Raw genomic sequence first — 24001 nt, 5'->3', positions numbered from 1 at the left:
CGGAACCACCTCCATCGCTACTGTCCCTGTTATTTGTAGAGTGACTGAGGAGGCTGCAGGCTGGAGGAGTGACAAGGGGAGGTCCACACCGGACGCCCTACTTGAAACTGAAAGCTTGTTATTCTCCTAAAATGAGAAGTTTGCCCCAAACTATGCTGCCAGCTAGTTTCATCGACCTTTCTTCTCATGTTGATGCTTGCACTTAATTCATGGTAGTTATATGACCACTGCTGCCTGCCGTGCAGTAAAAGTTGCAACTTAATGTGATATTTGACAGCGATATTAGTCTGGACAAGTTAAACTGGATTTTTCACACATTTCCTCTAAAACCGCATAGCCTTAGTTTTAAAAAATAGTATATATTATATATATAAATATATATTGTAATACAGTATTGTAAATAGGGATTCACAACGTTTTTAAACAGCTAATACCATGCAGAGAGAAAATACACTGTCCCCCAAAACAGAGTACGCACCTTCATCAAGCACTTTTATTACAGTATACCTTCTCAAGGGACAATACTGTAGAAAGTAAGCTTGGATATACTTTAGAGCAGTCCGTGTACAGCTTGTATAACAGCACAGTCACCCCCATTCATGGTAGACTGGTTTATTATTAGTCAAAACATCTTGAAATACAAGTGATATGTAGTATTCTGGTCACTGGGCGGCCGTCTTACCTTGCACTCCATGTAGCCAGCCATGGATGCAGAGTCAAAAAAAGTTTCCCCTCCCATTCCGTGTGGAATTGGTACGTTTTTGCCTTCTTACTTTGCCTTTCTTCCGCACTCCGTTTGAAACCTTTTCTTAAGATGAGAAGAAATAAATTCGAGCCTAACTTTTTAGCTTGCTAGCTCGTTAGCTGGCTAGCTTGTTAGCTTGCTAGCTAGCGGCTGTATCGAGTCCCTGCAGCATAAGAGTTGGGCACTGCGGTGTAAAAGAGGAATAGGAGTGTGAAGGTGACTATAGGGGTGTTATTTCATGTCTACAGGTCTCTGATGTTAAAAATTGTATTTAGAAAGTCAAAGAGGTTTTCTATGAAAATATTCAATTTCTTAACATTGAATCCTGTATCATTTAACACGGTTGGGTCTGGAACCAATTCCCCACCATAGTTGTGGTCTGGGGCTGCATGAGTGCTGCCGGCACTGGGGAGCTGCGGTCCACTGAGGGGGAAACATGAATTCCAACATGTACTGTTGTATTTATGACATTGTCAAGCAGAAACTTCGTTTTCCAACATGATAAGGAGCCCAAGCATACTTCCAAAATGCCAAGCGCCTCGCTGAGGAGGCTGAAGGTGATGGAGGGGTCAAGTATGTCTCCTCCAGAAAGGAAGGAAGGAAGATGGATGAGTGCAAGGGTCTAGCATCCACCAGCTCCACCAGTGATGTCATCATGGAGGACTGGAAGAGGATTCCTGTAACAACATGTGCAGCTCTAGTCAATTCCATGCCCAAGAGGATTAAGGCAGTGCTTGATAACAATGGAGCAAAGGACACAGTTTTGGACTCAACTTGTGTTGCTATTTGCACAATCAAGGCTGTGTGTGGGTAGTGAAAGCATACTGCTCTACAAGCTGTATACTGACTACTCGTAAGTATGTACATGTTTACTTTGACATGTGATGCATCAAATGTAGACGTGAACGCTTGTGACCCTGTTTGTCCGGAAGTAGGCTAGAGGCTCCGCTCTAGAGGCCCGCTCTCACCTTTTGTGTGCGGCGTGAGTTGTCAGGGAGAATCTGTCAGCCAGCATACCTGCGTCACAGCAGACGAGCCCATTAACCAGCTTACTGCAGATTAGCGTGTGTGCGCGCGCAGTGATACACACACACGCGCGCACGCACACACGCGACTTTTACACGGGCATGTGCAGAGAGACGCATGCATGTGTGTTTGCACACGCTCATGTAATAAATAACCACCATTTTGACATGAATAATAGTTAGGGGTGTCACAGGACGACACAAGACTGGGTTTACGAGACAAAAGGGATTTTAGCGTTACTTTTAAGAAAAGTACAATGAAAAAAATCTTTGCATATTTGACATTATGCTGTAATCAGCTCATTTAATTTCTACTACGTTGCACTCGGTATGTTAGGGGCCCTGCCTCCACCCACCGACAGTGTGACTGACAAAAGGGCTCACTCTATTCATGCCGTTGTTCTATGCAACAAATGCACCAAGCTGCTGAAACCAATGCACAGAGTGAACTCCCTTCCTTCCTGTTTGGAGGCGGGAGATGAGGAAAACATGGCAATGTATTGAGGCGGGCAAAATTAACGAGTTCATTTTCTTTTATTGTGTAATTAATTAATTTATTATCGTCCCAGGCCGAGTGCCCACGAGACAGTTTTTTCTCAACGAGAAAGCTTGTCACGTTTTAATCCGGCGAGATCTTGACAGGAGGTCTCGTGTCACCTCTAGCGGCCGTGGCTCCACCCACCGAGACAAAGATGCTGTATGACTGACAAAAGGGCTCACTCTGTTCGTGCCGTTGTTCTATGGAACAAACGGCAAGGTGCTGAAACCACCAATGTACAGAATGCAGCCGCTTCCTTCCTGTTATTTGGCATACGTATTGAGGCCGGAAGAACTATTGACAATTTATTGTGTGATTAATTCATTCATTCATTATCTTCCCAGGTCTAGTGCCCATGAGACAGCCGAATGAGAAATCTTGTCACGCTTAAATCTCACGATATCTTGTGAGAGGAGATTTTGTGACCCCCCCTAACAATAACACATAATTGGGAAGAAGGCTTATAGCAAGTAGCTGCTGCGCACAATATGGTCACCTGACCACAACAATCGGTAGACCAACCAAGTCATCCAAGTACTGTCTTAAAACGTCAACGTCTGTCGTCTTTCGCCAGCAGGTTCCAGTTTCTGTTCACGTCGGCTGGTAAACAATAAGAACGCAGCACATTTGGAGGCAGAATTCGTTTCTGTTTGCTGCACGGCCGTAAGACCATGCAAGCCCTGCAGGTTTGCAGGTTTACCTAATAAATGGTCTTCTCCATAGTAATCAATCAAATACGTTGTGAGCATCTATCCATCCGGACATTTTCTTTCTCTTCCAGTCATCAGGGCAGATAGTTTTGTTGATCTAAATGCTCTTCCATGCTAAACAGATGTTCTCTGCCATCCATACATTTTCTATACCACTTGTCCTGACTCAGGTATTTGGGAGCGTATATACCATATATTCCCCTTGCCACAGACTGAGCAGGCTGAGGCGGGACGGCGAGTCACCCTCCCACTTTCTCCCCATTCATCAGCTGGCTCAATGTCAGACTTAGTGCTTGCGACTCTTTGTCGTGAAGTGGCTACTTAGCCGACCTCTGACCTGCCAAGTGGATGACACCGGCTTGCTCTCCAGCGTCTGACGACATCGGAGGATTGACCATGGGATTTCTGACAAGACCCCTCGTTGGCTTGCCAAATTGTACCCTATAGTGAGCGTTGGTGTTCTCTACGGAAGAAGTTGGCATTGCCTCATCGTTACCCGTTGCAAAGTATGATTTCCTTCAAGGGCTGTGAGAAACAAAAAGAAGAACTTCTCTGTCGCAAGCCCACAGTTATCTGTATGTGCTGAGTCTTCCTTCCTCCCGCTTCATCCTGATCTTTCCCCTTTTCCACTCTTCCTGCATGTGGAAGTTCATTAAGAGCTTAGAGTGAGCCCGTTAGCCGAACGTGCCTTCACCCACGTACCTCCTTCCCACCGCCTCATCTGGATTTGCAGTAGTTGACGGTGGGAATCTCAAACAAAGAATAATGGCAACGCTCAGGGCTATCTTTGAGTAAGGATTTTCATAGTCCAATCTGATTCGTTGGATTTTGATATGTTTTCACCTCTAATGGTGATCCTTACAAATAAACAGATCCCATTTGCGACTCTTTCCACTCACACACTCGATAAACAACTTAGCATGGTAGGTGTGCAACAAGAGTACCTTTATCAGTGGGTAATGTGGGATCGTAACTCATCCATTTCATTCACTAAAGACCGCACATGGTCAAGAAAGATACTCAGTAAGGAGAGTCTGTGCGCTGTGCTAGCTCGGTGTTAGCTCGTATTCCTCCTCGCCTTTGTTTACGTCCTCAAGGTGGCTTGCAAGCACCTCTGGGTGCTGTGCCTGTAGACTCCGGTACTGTGGAGCTCTCAGAGACGAGTCGAAGATCGGTGATAAAAACGTTGGCGCTGCGAAATCCAATATCCTAAAGTTCTTGTCGAGTGCTAAACCAGACCCGATATGAACAAAACAATAACTAGAAAACTGCAAATCTGGAAGACAGGCTGGGCTTCGCTGTGTGTATGCGCCGAATACACACTGGAATCCCACTCCTCTGAACTGAACTGTCCAATAGTTGACTCTTCTAAGGCACCCCTAATTGTAATGTAGAAGATTGAAATAAACCGCTTAGCTGAGTGTAGCCTAGCCCAGCATAAAGATGGTCAACTTGGTGAAATCTTATTTTGCTTGGTTGTACAATGGAGACCAGGTAGTTTAGCTTAGCATATTAAACAAAACGAGCGTTTCTTGACGACGGGACATCGCCAGCTGCTGGCCTGGCGTGCATCATTCAGCTTGTTCAATCCATTTTGGAGGATCAGTGTGAATGGGGACCTTTTCCATTCATGTTGTATGTCAAAATATGCGCAAGAAAAAAAAACAACCCTGTTTTTACTTATTGTAGGTGTCGTCATGTACACGCACCCCCCAGTGTGATAGCATCTCTTGGCATAGACGTCCATTAAAGGAGACACCAGTGTGCAAAAGTGCATTTTATCATGTTTGAAAATAGTTCAAATGTACTTCCCATCAATTCTTGTCCCGACCTCTCTCACAGAGACCTTTGCTGACCGTGATCCACCTTGAGGAGCGCTCTCAGTGGTGTAAGCCCCCACTAAACTCTTCCAAACCCACTAATGAGCTTCGCTGACGTGCCCTGCTGTGTAAGCCACACTGCAGCACTTTCTCTCCTTCGTGCGAGTAAGCAAACACATTCACGTCGCTTTATTTTAATGTGTGGAAATTCCTTCTTAATAAAAAGGCGCCATCTTGCTCACACACCTCTATCATTGTTCCGCTTTTGCGGAGCAGTCATGAGCAACAGGAAGTGAATCATTCTGTGGCTCCATTTCCTGTATTGACTCGCGGCCAGAGATGTGGAGAACTTATTGATACCTTATATGTTTGTCAAGTGAGATCTCGGCTAGAAATGATCTGTTTGTTCAGTCCCGCCTCGAACAGGATGTAGAACAAAACAGGAAGTCTGTATTTGCTGAAATAGCGGTCCAGCATGTCGAGCTTTTAATTCCCTTCAAGTCTCAAAAAACATAACTTGATCTAATGCAGTCCACCACTGGGCGCTAAGTCCAAGAATAATGTAGGGCACGTCTCCTTACAAAGGTCAACTGCTTGAAAGGAGCTGCGGCGCCATCTGCTGGAGGCTTGTTCTCAACCCAATATCTTGCAAAGTAGCCTCTGGGTGGCGCTGTTTTTTTGCAGCAACTCTTAAATGATCCTCAAATGAAGCACGAGCAGATGTGTTTGCACAGCTGTGTCCAGTCTGGACTTTGAACGCAGCAAAATTATAATCTAATCTAGGGATGCACCTCATGTTCAAAGATTGTTTACATGTGACTCGGAGTGATGATGCATCCCTTTGTTCCTGAAAAAGTGCTGACCTGGCTGTCTGGAACAGGCAGGTTGCTTTGTCGTGACTCATCCTGACCTCTTTGTATCAATTATTTACCCTTCATCTTCTCTGTCCAGCTGTGGATTCCTTCTATTCCCTTTATTTGTAATCGTAGGTTTGTGTTACCAGGTGCCAGCAACTGTGTGCTGTCCCATATGGAAAAGATAAAATCTCTTTTGTTTGAAACTTGCATGTAATGCATCAGACATGAAAGCAGGGATAAGATGCTTAGTAAGTTGCTACAAAATGAGACTTATCAGAACAATATATGCAGTCTCAGTAGGGAAGCCCAGACTTTCCGGTCTCCGGCCACCTCTTCCAGTTCCACCGGGAGGACACCAAGGCGTTCCCAGGCCAGCTCCCGGCCTCCTCCCGGCTGGAACACCTCACCAGGGAGGCAAGCAGGAGGCATCTGGACTGAATGCGTGAGGCACCTCAACTGGTTCCTCTCGATGTGAAGGAGCAGCGGCACTACTCCCCCCGGAGCTTGTGTGGTGAGTCCAGCCCCTCTACGGAGGAAACTCATTTCCACTTGAATCCGCAATCTCGTTCTTTCGGTCGCAACCCAAAGCCCATGACCATAGGTGAGGGTGGGAGCGTAGATTGACCTGGAAATTGAGAGCTTCACCTTCCGGCTCAGCTCTCTCTCTTCACCACATAAACACTAACACAACACAACACTTTTTACCATTCTTAATGGTAGCACTGGTGTAAAAAGAAGTGAACCCTTGCACAAAACTAAAACAAAAACACAGTTTAGTATAACTAGTATAGTTAGCATATAGTGTAGTCTTTGGCCATCCCTATGCAAGCTAATTCTATGACGCTATCACCTACATGTTGATATACATTGGAACCTTGGTTAGCGTCATGAATTCGTTCCAGAAGGTCTGACTAACCAAAACGAATCAATTTTTCCCATAGAAAATCATGCGAACCCAATTAATCCGTTCCAGAAAGCCAAAAATGCTAACACCAAACCCGTTTTTATAGCTTTACAATTATAGTTCGACATGCACAAAAATTGCGAGTGACGACTGTAAATGCATTTAGAATTGTGGTATGCATGTAGAACTATATTTATAAACTATAAAAACGTGTTTTATGTTAACATTTTTGAGCTAATAGGATGCTAACAAGGAAGGATGTTTTCTGATTTAAAAAAATATATATGTCACGAACACAGAAGGATTCACGCAGTGTGTTAATAACGCGACAAAACATATTGCACACTAACCGGAGAAAGCAACGCTTTCAATGTTAACCAAAAACCACGCTAACATGAGCTGGCGGCTGCTAACTGAAGTTCCACTCTATTGCATGATTGTGGTCCGAAATGGAGGTTTTGTGCTGCTTTAGAGTCGTATTTTAACCAAAAGTAGAGGTTGTGACTCATCCTGGCATGGCTTTGAAACACTTATTTGCTTTTTACCATCCTTTTTGTTTAGTTTTTGGTTTTTTTTTTAACTATGTGGCCACAGCAACAGCACAGAGCTGTCCCACGAGCCAAAAAAACAACACTAAACCAGCCATATTTGTTTTGACGTCCCCCCCATAATGATTATGTCCACAAAGGATGCAAAAGTAGAAACAAATATCTTGCAGCCGGCGTCTGCTCGTGTGTGTGTTACATTGTTGACAGCTTTATGCAAGAAGGGAGTGCAGTTCATTGACACGTTCATTCCTGGGCTTGTGTGTCTTATCAAAATTATTTATCAGACCGCATTCCTTGCCGCAGCGTCATACATAACTGCTGCGTGGTGTTTATAATCACCGTCTTTTCCTGTTTAGAGCGCCGTGGTGAAAGAAGTGTGTGTACGTACACCATGTCCAGCTGGACTATGTTTGATGACGTCAGCGCTCGCACATGCTGAGCTGGTTTAAGTTCCATTTAAGGCAGACGATGCCACAATTAATGCAAAGAAAGGGACACCACAGCAGCGTTGAAGCATTCCTCACACATTTCCTCTTGGCGGATTTGGCGAAATTTGACCATGGGAACGCTAGAATTGAGATTGAGATCAGCAGCTGCGCGTTATTTGGCCCAGTTCTTCTTTGTCTGCTCCAGTGAATCAATCCTGCTATCGTATGCTGTTTATTTAACAGCACGTAGATGCTATGTCTTTAACCTGGGATGTCCTCAAGGGTGGGTGTTTTGAATCAAGTTCTTTTTGTAGCCCTGTCAGACGAACCATGAGGCACACCTACACAATCGAATGTAATCCAATACAAGTGGGAAGAAAACTAAATGGTAGTTTTACATCAAATCAACTGGAAGCATACTGGAATAATTATTTTAAAATATGTTTGATTTTTTTATGTAGCTCGGGCAATAATAAAAAATAATTATAAATAAATTAAATAAATATAAAATAAATATTACAATAATGCATACATTACAATTAATTAATTTCAATAATAAATAAATATAAAATATTAAAAATGATAACAAAAAAATTCTTTGATTTGTTTCTATCTCACAACAGCTTTACTCCTGCTCAGAAAAGAGGTTACCGTGTGATGGGTCAACCTTTGATGGGCCGTATTACCGTAGTCCTCCAGTATTTCACTACGTTTGAAAAATGTTTTTTTGTGCTGTTACTTACTTATACACGGGAGCGTATTTAGTCATTTGGGGGCTCGAGGCAAACCCAGTCATTGGAGGATGTAATTGTAATTTAGGCCACGTTTTTCCTGCTTTTGAAATCTTCTGCAGTTATCTGTCAGCTTAAGCTGCTAGTTACATTGACATGTTGGTACATATAAATATAATAAATACATATTCATGTTTATCATCGACTAACAAGTGTGGATATGAGAAAATTGTCGTCTTTCCTGCGCCAGCTTCCTCAGATAAAGTCCTTAAAGTCCTCCTGGGGCTTTATTATTCCCGAGCAAGTGAATCATCTCAAGGCTTTCACTGTAATTGATAAGAACACGAAGCAACGTTTAATTGTCCCTCTCGGCTTCATCTCGAGAACTACTGCCTTCTCCGCGGCTGACACCTGCTGTCGTCGCGTGTCTACGTTTGTTGTGACTTTGAAAAAGGTTGACGCCTTCAGTGACCGTCTCCTCTTCTTCGCCCCACCTCTTCTCCAAACGAGGCCAACGTGTTTGTTTTCTTCCGTCTTCCTGAATCCATCTGCACATGCGCAGTAACTTGGAATAGTCCATTGCATAAGAACTTTAGTAGTTCTTTATTACATGAATTAAGACAAAAACAGAAAATAATCAGGTTTTATGAGATGTTTGGGGGCCGTAGGAAATCTCGGGGCCCTAGGTGTTTGCCTAAAGGCAAGTCTGCCCCTGCTTATACGTATAATAGGTATACAGTGTTCCCTCGTTTATCGCAGGGGTAGGTTCCCAAAATAGCCCTCAATAAGTGAAATCTGCGAATTAAACAACCTTATTTGTTTACAATGATCATATACAGTATGTTTTAAGGCTGTAAAACCCCTCACAACACTTTATACACTTTTCTCAGACAGCCATTAACATTTTCTCACACTTTAAACACGCTGAAAGTTCAAATTTTGTTTGAATTTTAATGATTGATCATTGATTGGACACAATAATTGATGAAGTGACTCACCATATTCACAGCTCTGACCTTGCTTCGTCTTGGCGTCGTAGTGTTTTTGTATCCGTGTTTAAACATTTTGCTCCTGCCGTCGTCCTCCTCGTCCTGCTCCTTGAACCAAAGATTCATTTTCTCGGTTTTGCGTCTTCTTTCTTCTTCTATTGTTTTTTGGCGTTAGCAAGCAGCTGATGTAGCTTGCTAGCGACGGCACGAAGGAGATTGATTGACAATGGTCTACAGCCAATCAGGACGCAGAACGGAATGGGCGGGTTCTCCCTTAGCCAATAAGGGCTGTTGTGGCTCCATATTGGGCGCCTATTGTCTGCTTTGGGTTCCTAATTGCTGGTGCAAACACAGACTAAACAAACACAGACTAGGTGGAGCTGCACAGCAGGAGTATACAACACCCTCTACTGGCAGCACTAGTAATTACAATAACAGAGCACCAATAGATTGCTCTAATACACCACAAGGATGCAGAACGCACTTGCTGTTAAAAAAATATTCAAAATTGCAAAAACCCGCAAAACAGCGAATTTGAGAAAGGTGAACCGCGATGTAGCGAGGGAAGACTGTAGTTACTTATATAATACTGTAGGTCTTATACTGTACTTACATAGCCAGAGCAAATCATAAAATGCATCCCAAACAACATGTTGGGCCTGCAGTGGGTTACTTTCATCCAGATGGAAGCAGAACAGGAAGTGTTTGGAAAGCGGTTTGTTTGTCAGGATGGAGTTAGCCAAATAATATCCCGCTGTCTCATGACACAGAGGACTTCTCTGCTCTCACAGGCTGGATGCCCGTCAAAAGCGATAGGAGCACGCCGGAAGACAATCTGGGTAAAATGCTATTAGTATGAATATCAGTAATAAGTAATAACAGTATTTTGTGGTCCGCGCTGGCGTGTATATACCTCTATTGCGTTCCATTTTAAATGTCCATAGACTAGTTAGTTAGTTAGTTGGCCCGCAGCAATATGGAATTGTGTGTCTCATGTGACCCTCCCCAGTTAGACGCAGCTGTTTCCACTTTGACAAAGCAAAGGCTTTTATATCGGGTGTCTCCACATCCTCTGATGAAGTGTTGGGCGATGGCGCTCGTCATCGCTACATGACTTGGAATAAATACGGGACACAAAAGGCTGTAAACATAAAGGACGGACCACACGCGTGTGTGCGTGCAATAATGCTGGAACAACAGTAACAAACACTGCAGGGTGACGGCGGGCCAAGACACACAAATGATGCAGGAACCATTCAATCACAAATCCTCCTCAGGACGATGGAGGAGTAGCGTGGCTGTGCATTTTATACTTTAACGCAACGTGACGTACTTCAGCTGCAGTAGCGCTCCCCTTTGTTGACCAAGTGTCAGGGTGATACCATGTGGATTGCACTGTTATAGATCTTCAAGCATCAAGAAAAGGAGCAAAGGATCCAGGTCCAGAGCCCAGAGAAGGAAAGAGTGAGTCACAACCAAAGAGCTGCAGTCAGTCTTGACCTCTCTCTCTATTTGCTTTTTATTAACTGCGCCGTCTAGACAAGTCAAAACCATGAATGTTGTTGTTTCCTTTGCAGCTGAGGGCTTGAACAGTGCATAAAAACCCGCTGGTCAGCCACACAGCACATTGTAGATGGATACGCTGTAGTTCGGTTATCCTGTAGATGACAAGCAAGAGATGAGGCTGCATCGGTAGCAGCCTCCTGGATCCATAAGAATCAGCCATAAATCCTGAGATGAATGCATTGTGGAGACATGCACCGGGTATCGCAAGACTAGCAACCAGTTCACAGTCCACCTCTTAACGCGAGAGCCTGGGCTGCCAGCGAAACGCTTGTCGTGCATAGCTCCGTAGCTTAGCATGACTGACAATGAGAATGGATGTAAATAGCATTAGCAGCGCGCTAGCTAGTCACCGGGAAACATTTTCAACACATCAGAAAAACATACGCACATTTAACGATCTAATTGATCTTATTTATTATAAAACTAAGACAGGAACAACATCAAATTAAAAGCACTAAATGAATACAGAGCCACCATCCACCAGTTTGAGCCTGGACTTTGTTTTTCAGAGAGGCGACCGAACAAGTAGCACATTAGCACTTGATAAGGTCAAGAAATCTTACCTTCATGCATTCCCACATGGTATCAACATTTGGGACCAAATATGACGTGAAAGAATAAGGGGGAAAGTGCAGTATAGTAGTCTATTTGGGAGAAAGTTAGATAGTGTGTTCAAGGACCATCCAACAAAGCAACAAACAATTTAAACATGCAAAAACTGGTGGATTTCTGCGTATAATTTTTTTTTACAAATTATTTTATTATTTATATTTTAAGTGTGTTTTTTTTTTTTTTTAATCATTGCTCCTGAACGTGGTTGGGGACCCCTGCCGTACCGCATGCTTGGGGATATGATGTGTGCTCATCTACACATCTGAAAATATTGTAAGACTGACACTTTTATACAATTGGCTTTTTTTTATTTTAGAATGATGAAAGTCTACATTAACAAATGTAACTGTTAAATCGTATCCAATCCAATCGAGTCCAGTCGAATTGTTCTGTTTTTAAATATGTCATTTTTGAATCGTATCTTAACTTGTGTATCGAGATGTGTATGGAATCGTCCAACATAAAGAGATTTACATCCCTAAGCTATAGATAGTAGATTATAGCTGCTTAGATGGATGGATCTCATGAAAGCTAGCTAGACAGATGGATGATAGCCACGGACATACAGTATATACGTAGACGCCTCATCGAGCTCTGATCTGTACGTCAACGTCGCCGCCATATTGGATGTGTCAAGGCTGCACTGTAAATGAATACACGCTACTTTCTGCTATATAGCTGATGTAATGTGAATTACTCCTGTGTGGGATCTCAGCAAATACATTGTTTTTGGTGCCTAACTGTTTCCCAAGTATATTAGTGCATGTGGGAATGTATAAACAAGAGGCATTACCTTACATTTCTTTGTAGAAAGGCGCTTTATGAAAAGTAAGTACATTTACTTGTATTCATTTACAGCGCAGCCTTGACACATCCAATTTGGCGGCGACGTTGGCGTATCGTAGCAGTGGACAAACCCACTCGATGCGGCCTCTACGTGAATATATCTGTGGATGATAGCTATAGCTACCAAATGGATGTAGCGTAGCGAGCTAACACGCTCCCTGGCTAGCTGAATGTAGTACATGCGTGCGTTATAAAGTCTTTCTCCTCCTGTTTGTTCGCTTCTCTCTGTCAAAGCAACGCAAACACACATTTCTCATTTCTTCCACTGGATGCGCTCCAACCAAAACATTTATTCAATCTTTTCATTAATTTGGTTCCCTTGTAACTGCAGAGAGACAACAATCAATCCCCTGATAACGCGGCGATAGCCTGAAGATAAATCTTACCTAATATGATAAGAAAACACACTCCAGACTTTGCAAGATAGCAATCACTGAAAAGGGTTATTAAAATGTACAATAAACAGGAAGCCTGCTCTCTAAATGTTCACCAGAGGCTCTTTTTTGAACATTTTTGGCCGTTGTAGTCAGCACACAGCGGATTTGAGGGGAAACAGTGCTTGGTGTCAAACATGATTGTTAAATCATGAATCATGCTTGGGTCTGTGGGAAATAAAAGTCATTTTTAACCACAACTTTTAAAACTCTATTTTAGTCTGAAGTCTTTTTTATTTATTTTTTTTTAGAATGAAGAACTACAAGCCAACTTGATGCTTAGCCCTCTGCTGCCCCCTTTGGTGTAACCTGGTATTACATGGAAAGCACAGATACAGTTGATAAATAGAATGAAATTAAGCGTACAATGAAGTTAAATTGTCACCTGATAAATGCAATCTCACAGGCAACCTGAATAAGCGTCACTCTCGGTGTACAAAATATTTATTCTCCCCAAATATCAACACTTATTTCCATGTGGACCCAAAGGGTGACATCCTCATATGATGAACTTGCAGCCTCCCACTCCAAACCCCACTGTTCCCACCCCCTCATCACAGTGGGATGTACAGTGGATATCTGTGAGGATCCTGCAGAGAGATGGAACTTTTGCACCGCACGTCTTTTAAGTGATAGTGACTTTTACTGGATCACACATTTAAGGTAGATTTGGAATTTTCTCCCTTTTGCATTCCGTGTGTTCACCAAATGTATACTCATACTAAGTCATTTTTGTAGATATTTTGCTAAGGCTTCATTTGTCCTCAAAAAATTCTTAGGATTTCACTTTGTTTTAGGTTTGTTACATTTTATTTAATAGCTTATATTAATCGGTTTATTTGCATTGCTGCACGTGTGTGAAATGTATTGATTTGTAGTCTAGTCGATGCAGTCATTGCTTGCTTCCTTGGCGGTGGGTTAGGTGTTGATTTTGGCGACATCTTCGGGCCAAATGGTATAACGCAGCTTTTTTTTTGGACGTTATGATGCTTCTCGCGAGGTTATTCTATTTTAGAATCGTGCTGCATTCCCGAAACCTGGTAAGTCTCAATGTTCAGACCTCGCGACTTGGAAAGTGCATTGAAACACTACTGGGTGTTTATTTGTAGCTGATATTGTCTATCTGCTAAATATCACGGTGTGTAATTTAGTGTAAACATCAGTTTATCCGCGTTGTTATTCCTTAAAATACAACAATGATTGATGCTAACAAAATAGGTTACCGATTAGCGAGATTTGTAGTCAAGACCAAAGTTGTTTTTGTTTACTGGAGCTCTCAATTTGGGATAATTCCTGTATCCTTGTCCCCTTACCTTATTTATCATTTCCTTTCTCTTTTTTTCCAGCTATGGGTCTTGTAGAACTTCTTTGTCTCCTGTTTTGTGTGGCTTCCAGTCATGCAAACAGCAATTTGCACAAGTGGACCAAGCAGAACCTTCCTGTGCTGATGGACCGTCGCATCGAATTTGTAACGAAAACTTTATTCAGAAGCCCAACGCTTGATGCAGATGGAAGCCCTGTGGAGACACTCTGCGGGATCGAGTGCCAAAGACGCCTACCGGACTTAACTCAGAACGAGCAAGAGAGGATTCTGGGCTACGAAACCATGTACGACAACGGCACGTGTACACGCACCGATGTGATACTGCAGGGTTTGAATGCAACGAGACCTCGTAAGAACACCCCGACTCGCCAGAAGCGCCAGGTTTACGGCGCCGATGGACGCTTCGTTATATCGGACACACAGTTCATCACCAACTACCCCTTCGCCACCGCGGTGCGCCTGTCCACGGGCTGCTCGGGGGTCTTGGTCTCCCCAAAGCATGTGCTGACGGCGGCTCACTGCATCCACGACGGCAGCCGCTACTTGGAGAGTGTGCAACGCCTAAAAGTGGGGGTGCTACAACTCAGAAATAATAGAGCGGGTAGGAAGAGAAGGAGGAGGCAACAGAGGGCTGCGAGGAAAGGGAACAGGAGAAAAATGGAGGATGAAGAGAAGCAGAGTAGCACTGATGAAGATCCAGTGAGAGGGCAAAAAGGCGGGAAGGCAAAAGGGGAGCAAAGAAGTACAGGAGTGAGTCACCTGAGGAGGAAGCCCATCTTTCGCTGGACACGAGTCAAACAAACACGCATCCCTCAAGGATGGATGCACTCCAAGAACTCCATCGCCTCCTTGGCCGCCGACTACGACTATACCCTCCTGGAGCTCAAACGACCCGTCAAACAGAAGTACATGGAGATCGGCGTGGCGCCTCCCACCATCCTCCCATCCCGGATCCACTTCTCAGGCTATGACGATGACCAAAGCCTGCTGACCGGCCTTGGGGGCGAGAAGGTGGTCTACCGCTTTTGCTCTGTGACCAAGGAATCGGACGATTTGATGTACCAGCACTGTGACGCTCGGCCGGGCGCCACGGGAGCGGGTGTTTACGTTCGTTTGAGGCAAGAAGGCGGGAAAGGGAAGTGGCAGCGGAGGGTGATTGGGGTGTTCTCGGGCCATCAGTGGGTGGAGGTAGGGGACGGCGAGCAGAGGGACTTTAATGTGGCAGTGAGGATCACTCCTCCGAAATATGCACAGATCTGCCACTGGATCCATGGAGACCTGAGCCACTGCAAGGAGGTTTGAAAGACAATCTTTGGAGGACTTACTGGAAAACCTTTGTCCAATTTTGTGTTCAAATTGAAGGCCACTAAGGCTGCTCGTCACTTAGTTTGCTTTCTCTGGTGCAAATCATTTTGTGAGACCCTTGGTTTAGAATCCAAATGAACAAACTGGTGATGTGACTCTTTTTTGTATCGGGCCGGTCAGGCATCACAGGTTTAAGTCTACCGGCGGAAACAAAGAACTATTGGCCATTTTTGACCGGTCGTACGACAACCGGTCAGAATTTTGTTCCGCCCTGACAACGATCCTGGACAAATGTAGCAAAGTTACGACCAGATTTCCTGATCCACTCTTTCTCGCCTTTAAAATTGAACAGTATACGCAAATGATGTTAAGAAGTGCCGTTCTTGCGCATCTAGTATATACGCCTATACCGATTTCTTTTCGTTTTGGCACAGACCAAGGCTTCTTGTTTTTAGCATTAGCATTCCGCATTAGCATTCGAATCTCCAAACAGATTTAGAGAGTGAAACAAGAGTTCAGTTGAAACGTAGCAAATGATACCCGTGTAAAAGCGTCTTGAGACTATCCATAAATTAACGAATAGTTGGCTTCCTCAAGTTCGAGTCTAAGACCCCTTGGTTTAGAATCCAAGTAAACAAAGCATGGTGTGGACGAGTCACTCACCTTTTTTGTATCTCTCCGGTCAGGCATCGTCGGTTTAAGTCTACTGGCGGAAACAAAGAACAATTGGCCATTTTTGACCGGTCATACGACAATCGGTCAGAATTTTGTTCTGCCCTGACGGTGATCCTGGACAAACGTCGTTAAGGCCAAGTTTCCTCTTTCTCGCCGTTAAAATGAACAGCATGTGCAAATGATGAATCTCTACCTCCACCTATACCTATTTCTTAGCGTTTTGGCACAGATCAAGGCTTGTTGTTTTTAGCATTTAGGATTATGCATCATTCGCATTCCGAGTCCCCAAACAGATTTAGAGAAACGAGAGTTCGATTGAAACGTAGCAAATGGTACCCGTGTAAAAGCGGCCTATCGCTAATGACTGTTGATGGCCGCGGACGTTGCGCAGTGTCGTACACGTGTTCCCATCATGTGGTGAGACTTTGTGCACGAGCCTGGTCATGGTCTACTAAAAATACTTCATGTGTCAGGACGGCGTGGGTCATAAGAGTTAACCTGTGCGACCGTTCCATCAATCAACGGACAAGACCGGATGGAGATGAGTGACGAGCCGTGAGGGTGGTTTGGGTCAGTGTATTTGTATTTTATTGCATCTCAGATGGGGGGCTCACATGCAGGTTGGACAGGGAGAAAGGAAGGAAGCGGGGCGGCCATCCTCAGAAAATCTCAACAGCCGTCACAGAAGATACTGAGCAAACATCTATCCGCATTCTCTTTGTATGTAAAGGTCATCGTCGTCTTTATTTTCCTTTTCAACACGTAAAATGCCACAAGGAGATTAAGTTACAGTCACTTGTTTGGAAATCAACAACACAGAAGAACATCCAGCGTATGTATACTTGAGTGCTTTACAGCGGGTCTTCCCAGTGAGCGTCCAATCGCATGCACCGATGCTAGCATGTCTCATTGAGCCTGTTTGGAAAACAAAAGAAGGCGGGACCTGTCGCCATGCACTCCACACCAGCAGAGGGCACCACAGAGCAATGTTTTGTTCAATACTGCCTCTACTAGACCGACAAAATCATGCTCCCCCTCTTTGATATGTAACTAAAATATATGGTATTTGTTATCATCAAAATGAATAAAATATGTCAAATCTATCATCAAAACAGTCTTGAATGCATATGTCCTTTTCAGCACTAAGAAAAAGAAGGTGAACACAGTGGATAACGCCGCGTTTGCATGTATTTTTGTTATCAAGGATGAACATGGAGGGCAAAGCGGACATACTGGAGGTACAAGCATGACACAAACATCGCTCAGTATTAGTTGGGACAACGAGGACAGCTCAGTATTAGTTGGAACCAAGAAGTAGGAGGTTAAAGGAGTAAGGAGGCTGGGTGGGTTGTTGGCCAGTGAAGTTACACACACCGAAACACAGTCCACATTGAATTAACAACACAGTCCTCGTCTGCCAGATGCACAAAGAAACCACCGTACCATTCCAAGTCCAGAATGAATCTAAATACACATTCATTTTTTTTCTCTTTTTTCTCCCCTCATAGTATATATTAAGTAAAGTTTAACACTGATACACACACACACACGCACACGCACGCACAAGTTTGTCTGTATCTAGGGTTCACATTCACAGTTGTGCTACAACAGTACATCATGAAGGGCGGGGGAGTTTTTGAGAGGTTGCGGCCTCTAGAGGGGAGCGGGGGTTCGTTGGGCTGGTGGTCCAGGTGGGCGAGGGAGGCGGCAGTGGGGAAGTGCAGACATCCACAGAGCTCCAGACACGAAAAGATTCCAACCTGCGTTAGCAGCGAGACATTCACGTTAGTAAACGGTGTCTTTCTAGCAGCCAATTCTGATTGGACGATACCAGACGTCGGTCGGTATGGTACTTGAACTTATGTAAGTGCCATGTTTACCTTGGAGGTCTTTGTCGGGCCTACATGAAGTCCTTGATGTTGAGGTCATCCAGGGCGTTCCTGGGGGGAGGAGGCTTTCTGGGGCTCTGGGCCACTCCAGGAGACATCTGAACACACACACACACACACACACACACACACACACATGTCCGCTCACTTTGTCAGGGGAAAAGCTGTCAATTGACACGAAGTGACTGACATGCATACAAATCCATGAGTCTGTAAACAAGAGTGGGTTACCGGGGTGGCACCGGTGGCAGGGAAGCCCGGCCTAACCATACTAGGCATCATCGGAGCTCCAACACCCGGTGCCCCGGGCTTTCACAGAGACAGACACAAAGAAAAGGAGACGCTAAGACACAAGCTCTGACATTTAAAGTGTGCTTTAAGGGGAGGGACACCTAATAAAGGGAAAGTCCTTGACTTTCCGGTAATGTCCGCTTTGTTTTGAGGGACATTACTGGACTGGACTGGACTGGGTGGTCTTACCATGCTGTAGCCCGGGTGGCTCCCCATAAATGGAGGAACACCCAAGGGTGCTGGCTAAAGGTGTAGAGGGGAGGGAGAGGAGGCGGAGTTGGGGTCACTAACATGTAAGACAAACAATACAAGACAATGCACGGCAAAGAAAAGCACACACGTACACGCGGACACACTAACACAACAACAACCCTTTAAACCTGAGAAGTCAACATCAGCGCTTCATAGATGAGCACTAGCAGGAGCTCGCTAGAGCATGCACAAAGGTTTAACTGAGAACGTTTTTACAGCAGGCAGCCTTCAGGTGAGGAAGTTTATATGGAAGCCCGTTTCCGCCACTGAAGCAAAAGAAAACGTCTCAATGCTAAGTCAGAATTATGAGGTAAGAAGTCAAAATGATGACATCAAAAGTTGAAATGATGGGATAAAAAGTCATATTCATGAGACAGGAAAGTCATAATTATGAGATAAAAAGTCGGCATTATGAGATACAAACTGCACATTCACAGTTCCTATCTCCTAATTTTGACTTTGCACATGCACACATTTCTAGCTCATAATTTGGACTTCTTATCTGAGCTTTTCGACTTTTTATCTCGTAATTGACGTTTCTATCTCATGATAATGACTTATCTCATAATTTCAACTTTCTACCTCATAATTATGACTTTTATCTCATAATTTCTACTTTTTATCTCATAAGTTCAAATTTTTGATCTCATAATTATGACTTTATCTCATAACTGTGACTTTCTTATCTCATAGTTAGGATTTTTTTTAATCTAATCATTTCTACTTTTATCTCATTATTTCGACTTTTTAGCTCATAATGTCAACTTTTTATCTTATAAGTTCAACTTTTTGGTCTCATAACCAGAACTTTTTATCTCATAATTATGACGTCCTTATCTCATAATTTCGATTTTCTATGTTATAATTATGACTTTATCTCATAATTTGGATTTTTTTATCTAATCATTTCTACTTTTTATCTCATTATTTTGACTTTTTAGCTCATAATTTCAACTTTTTATCTCATAATTCAGACTTTTTAGCTCATAGCTTTGACTATGGATTATGGCTTACCATTGGGATATTTTATTTTATTTCAGTATCGGACACGGGCTTCCATAAGTTTAACACAAAATCTGTGTTAAAAAAAAAGCAAAAGTAGGCGGAGTTTAGCTGCCAAGCAAGTAGTGTTTGAACTCCAAACAAGCTGCCTCCAAGCAACAGCTTCCATCAGTCGCCTTTTCATCACTCTCCAGCGGATACTCCAGAAATGATATCATGATTCTAAAAGTGATATTTAAAGGTCCCCTACTAGGCCGATGTATGATGGTGTTCTAGCAGTGTGATGTGTCCCTGGAGCCTGAGAAAAGTTCATCAGCAAAAAGACTAACCTAGCATGATGCTGCTGTTAAAAAGGGAGTGTGATGTTAGCACTGTAGCTCACATATGCTATTGTTAATAACGTTTGTATCGTTAATGTTACGTTAATTAACTAATAATGATTAAAAAAAGGTCTTTAGAGGATCGTGAGCAGGTTTTCCATATCGGAACTACGGACTTTTCTAAAGAAGGAATCGTAGTTCGCAGAAATTCACTTACCACGGTCGGGTGTGGAAGCAATGAATGGCGCTAAATGAGGGATTGCATCTATGACGTTGGACAAGTGCAGAGTTCAGGTGAATATGTAAAAAGTGGATAAAGGGCTCAGTAGCGTTAAAGCTACAGTAGCACAAAACGGCGCATTCCCAGTGGGACTTCTGACTAAAAGGGTTTAAATTCTAGAATCAAGGTTGGGTTTTGGACAAAACACTACTGTGGGACCTCTGACGTGTATTTAAAAGGTTTGAAAAATATTACAATACGGGACCTTTAAGTGAGATTTGACCTAATCTTATCTGCTGCCTTTTCAAACACAGGTGGACCTGCCACCTGGAGAGCCCGATGAAGGCAACGCGTCCACGCCCTGCCTGGCACGGCCATGCGGCTCCACTCCATGCTAATAAAGACACACAACATTTACCATGGGGGCACCCCAACTGGGGGGAGCTACCTGAGGGGCCGCTGGGGTTCCCATTGTGAGATCTGACGTGAGGAAGAGAAAGGGAAAGAGAAAAAGGTACTGCAATATTACCGTCTTCTTTTTAAATAAGTCAACATTTGCTAAATACCGAAAACAGTGGAGCCTCGGAACTCGAACACAATCCTTCCAGGACGCCTTGACCTTTTTTTTAGTTTGTTTTTGGAGTTCCGAGTCTGCCAGACACTGCTTTCAATGTGAGTGATATTGGTGTGACTAAAAGGACTACTTACTACTTGCCATGTTAGCCATGGAGGTGTCAACATCACCCGCCTGGGGGGTCAGGGTGGGCTTCATTACGTCTCCTAGCCCATCAAATGCTACAGGAAGGAAGGGAGGGGGGGTACAATGGGCGAGAAAGGGAGAGGAGGTAGTTTAGCTATCTACAGTGTCGCAGCAGACACGCTTGCTACTTGGAGTCACCATGACAACCAGTGGCAGTCGCCATGACGACAGAGGGAGGAAATGAGCTACAGAGCTGATAACTATGATTTAAGCTTAGAGGGAAGTGTAGCGAGCACATGCTACCATTTCAGTCCCAAATAGGCTGCATTGTTTATCTCGTATTTAAAAAGGATGCTACTAGTTTGCATTATTGGACGGACACATAACCGTTTATAATGACAAAAAAATAATAGTAAAAAATATATATTGAAATGTAAAATCATTTTATTTATTATAGTATAGATTATCCAAATGTTGAGGATGTAAGGCAAACAATAAAAGCAATATATCATATCAAAATAGAAATATATGAACATGTGAAGGAATTACCTTTCATTATTTTTATGAATGAAGTTCTTTTTAAACGAGGCTTTGAAAATGAAAGACAACATTTTAATACATTTAAATGTAATAGAAAACTATATTATATTTGTCGAAATATTACAAAATCTGTTTTTTACATATTTGATTGACTTGTACATTTTTGAATTTTGTATTATCTTTTAAACATTGAAAACGGAATTTACTGACATTTCAATATCATATATAAAGGTGTTGTTTTATTTATTTCTACATTTTAGTCAGCTTTTTTTGTTGTGTTTTGAGGGCTGAAAATCATAAAATGTTAATATAATGTGAAGGAATTATATTTGATTTATTTGTACATACATTTTTAAATTATATTTGCGGAACTGAAAGCAAAACATAATCACATTTTATATGCCACAGGGGCTGTATTGTATTTATTTGTACATTTTATCCAGCTTTTTTAAATGATATTTTTAGAATTGGAAGCAAAATATAATAAATTCTAATATAACACATAAAGGAATTCAATGTTATTTATTCGTACATTTTATTTAGCATTTTTTAAAATTCTGTTTATAGGAATTAAAGCAAAACATAATCAATTTTAATCTGACATATAAAGGAATTGTATTGTATATTTGTACATTTTATTCAGCTTTTTTAAAGTGCTGTTTTTTAGAATGGAAGGCGTCAGACACATGCATCCCTGCCGTCTTAGTGTGGGCTCGATGCTGTGGTGCTTTATGGGAAGGGAAAGTCGATCTGCAGCAATGTTGGCGGGCGGGGCCTCTCTTAAAGAAGCACCGCACTGCAATGCAGCACCGCACCGTCCATGAGACACGACGAGCAAGGCGTTAAAAGGAGCGAGGAAACTCACCGAGTCAAATGGCGGGAAGCAAGCAATGAGCCAGCCCGAGAGCCAGAACAGAGAGAGAGAGAGAGAGAGAGAGAGAGAGCAGGGAAAATAAGAGAGGAAGAAAGAAAGCGGAAAATAAAGCGCATCAATGCCAAGAATATGAGAGACCGACAGGAGAGAAAGGGTTAAGGCGGCAACCCGGCACACTGTCGGTTATATAATCATCATCACCATCATATGATGCAGAGCGGCGGCACGGGCTGTTTGAGTTACCGTGGTTACCAGTGACACAGCGGGGAGTGGAAAGGTGGAAGGAATTCCCTCAAGACTCACGAGCACGACGGCCGCATGCAAATGAGACGACGCTAACACGAGTGGGATTTAGTAGGATTTTGCACCAAAAAGAAAACGCACTAACTCGCGGAAGATGTCATTTTTTGCAGCATCTTCGGCGAAAGCGGAAGTCAAACATCATTAGTGGGTTTTTTGTTGCAATTTCCTGCTAAATTCGCATGGCAACAAGTGGCATGATAAGCTACCAGTACTAGATGCTATATGAGTTGCAATTAGGGCTGTCAAGTGAGTAAAAATTGTCATCAAATTAAATCCCAGACATTTTTCAAAAGGAAACCCCTTCAGTAGCGGCCGTTTTAGACAAGTTTGGCTGATCGTTCAAGGCACACAGAACATTGTGTCCTATGGTTATATAAAGATGGAACCTACCAAAGGAAAGATTAGACTCCCGTCTTTCATCAGGAAAAAAAAGTTTGTTTCTACCATTTTCCGTTCTTTAGTAATCAGCAGTAGAACATCGGTAAGTTTCGGGAAAATATCAGTTCCTGACTAAAAAACAGAGAGAAAATCAGCTTTTTGTGAAAAGACACGTTTCAAGCATAATTTTCAACTGAAATATCTAAACAACGACTCCAACAACACAACAAAAGGTGTTTCTTTTACATCAAAATACAAACATAACACCATGAACTTTTTACCATTTTCACATTTGGAAGTGAACTATGTGTGTGCACGTGCACGTGTGTGTGTGTGTGTGTGTGCGTCCAAATTTCCCTACAATGCGTCTTTTTTATTTTGTTGTGGTCCACAATGTAACTGCTGCCTTCATGCTTTATCCTATTGCGTGTTTCTCCTTCCTCTCATGTTGCACTTCTGCCACCTAGTGGCCTAGTTTTTGTGGCATTAAAATTGCTCTCAAGCCCTAATGCACTGGTGAGGAGTTGCATCATCACCTCCTTAAAAACGTAAAAGAACGTAAAAGAAAGGCAGAAGTACGTCTTTGGTATGAATGAGTTCATCAGTTTTCAAATAAATAAATCACGATTAATCACCATGTGCAACTATATGTGACTTTTTTTTTGCTCAGCTTGCTCACCATCACGGCATACGACGCTCTGTGCCATTCGTTTGCGGCCGAGTCGGCAGCGCTGTTCATATGTGGCGTCCTTGCTGAGTTAACCTGCTGTTGATGTGTTCAGGTCGGGATAAAGTTCTCAAAGAGCGGCAGATGCCGTGGGGACGCCGTGGTGGCGCCGTCTGCCATCATAACAGATGTGACTTGACAGGATGCTCATGCGTTATTGACTCGAAATGCTTTAACATGATTTATGCCATAAATGACCTCATTTTCCGGACTATTGGTCGCACCAGCCGAAAATGAACAATGAAGAAGAAAAAAACATACTCGCACTGGACTAGAAGTTGCATTTTGGGGGGCAAATTTATTTGATAAAGTCAGAAAACCAAGAACAGACGTTTCGTCTTGAAAGGCGAGTTAAACACCATGCTAAATAGGCATCTGCTAACGTACCATATCAACACTTAGCCTAAACAGCACAACTGGTTTCTCAGTTGTCGCTGAGAAGGTAAGT

The 24001-nt window shown here is 43.0% G+C and overlaps 2 protein-coding genes across 14 annotated transcripts in view; one reads left to right on the top strand and one right to left on the bottom strand.

The window, feature by feature from the left end:
- Positions 1 to 3649: 3649 nt before the first annotated feature.
- On the top strand, positions 3650 to 17151 carry LOC129171967 (inactive serine protease 35-like). Of its 3 annotated transcripts, XM_054761185.1 has the most exons (3): positions 3650 to 3941; positions 5987 to 6206; positions 14100 to 17151. In XM_054761185.1, the coding sequence occupies exons 2-3, from the start codon at positions 6134 to 6136 to the stop codon at positions 15377 to 15379; spliced, it is 1353 nt and encodes a 450-aa protein (XP_054617160.1). In that variant the 5' UTR covers positions 3650 to 3941; positions 5987 to 6133; the 3' UTR covers positions 15380 to 17151. The 3 variants fall into 3 exon arrangements, with proteins under 3 accessions (XP_054617160.1, XP_054617161.1, XP_054617162.1); XM_054761186.1 differs by lacking the exons at positions 3650 to 3941; positions 5987 to 6206 and adding an exon at positions 13313 to 13416; XM_054761187.1 differs by lacking the exons at positions 3650 to 3941; positions 5987 to 6206 and adding an exon at positions 13788 to 13793.
- LOC129171963 (clathrin coat assembly protein AP180-like) overlaps positions 16405 to 24001 on the bottom strand; it is a 30205-nt gene continuing 22608 nt past the window's right edge. Inside the window, exons 21-25 of one of the 11 annotated variants that reach the window (XM_054761177.1) lie at positions 20740 to 20826; positions 20450 to 20511; positions 18178 to 18255; positions 17938 to 18044; positions 16405 to 17817 (exon numbers count right to left, since the gene is read on the bottom strand). In XM_054761177.1, the coding sequence (XP_054617152.1) occupies positions 17958 to 18044; positions 18178 to 18255; positions 20450 to 20511; positions 20740 to 20826 (314 nt within the window). In that variant the 3' untranslated portion in view covers positions 16405 to 17817; positions 17938 to 17957. The remainder of the gene's footprint in view (positions 17818 to 17937; positions 18045 to 18177; positions 18256 to 20449; positions 20512 to 20739; positions 20827 to 24001) is intronic. The other 10 variants (XM_054761166.1, XM_054761167.1, XM_054761169.1 and 7 more) reach the window with 10 other exon arrangements.

This window comes from Dunckerocampus dactyliophorus, chromosome 19, assembly GCF_027744805.1.
Source record: "Dunckerocampus dactyliophorus isolate RoL2022-P2 chromosome 19, RoL_Ddac_1.1, whole genome shotgun sequence".
Lineage (NCBI taxonomy): Eukaryota > Metazoa > Chordata > Actinopteri > Syngnathiformes > Syngnathidae > Dunckerocampus > Dunckerocampus dactyliophorus.
The sequence above is the reverse complement of the archived record's forward strand: the minus strand, read 5'-3'. Positions and strand labels throughout refer to the sequence as shown.

Bases quoted from the DNA above. Each gene is read 5' to 3' on its own strand.
- LOC129171967 (XM_054761185.1), top strand. From the start codon at position 6,134: ATGCGTGAGGCACCTCAACTGGTTCCTCTCGATGTGAAGGAGCAGCGG. The intron at 6,207-14,099 runs GTGAGTCCAGCC...CTTTTTTTCCAG, and splicing joins CTCCCCCCGGAGCTTGTGTG to CTATGGGTCTTGTAGAACTT.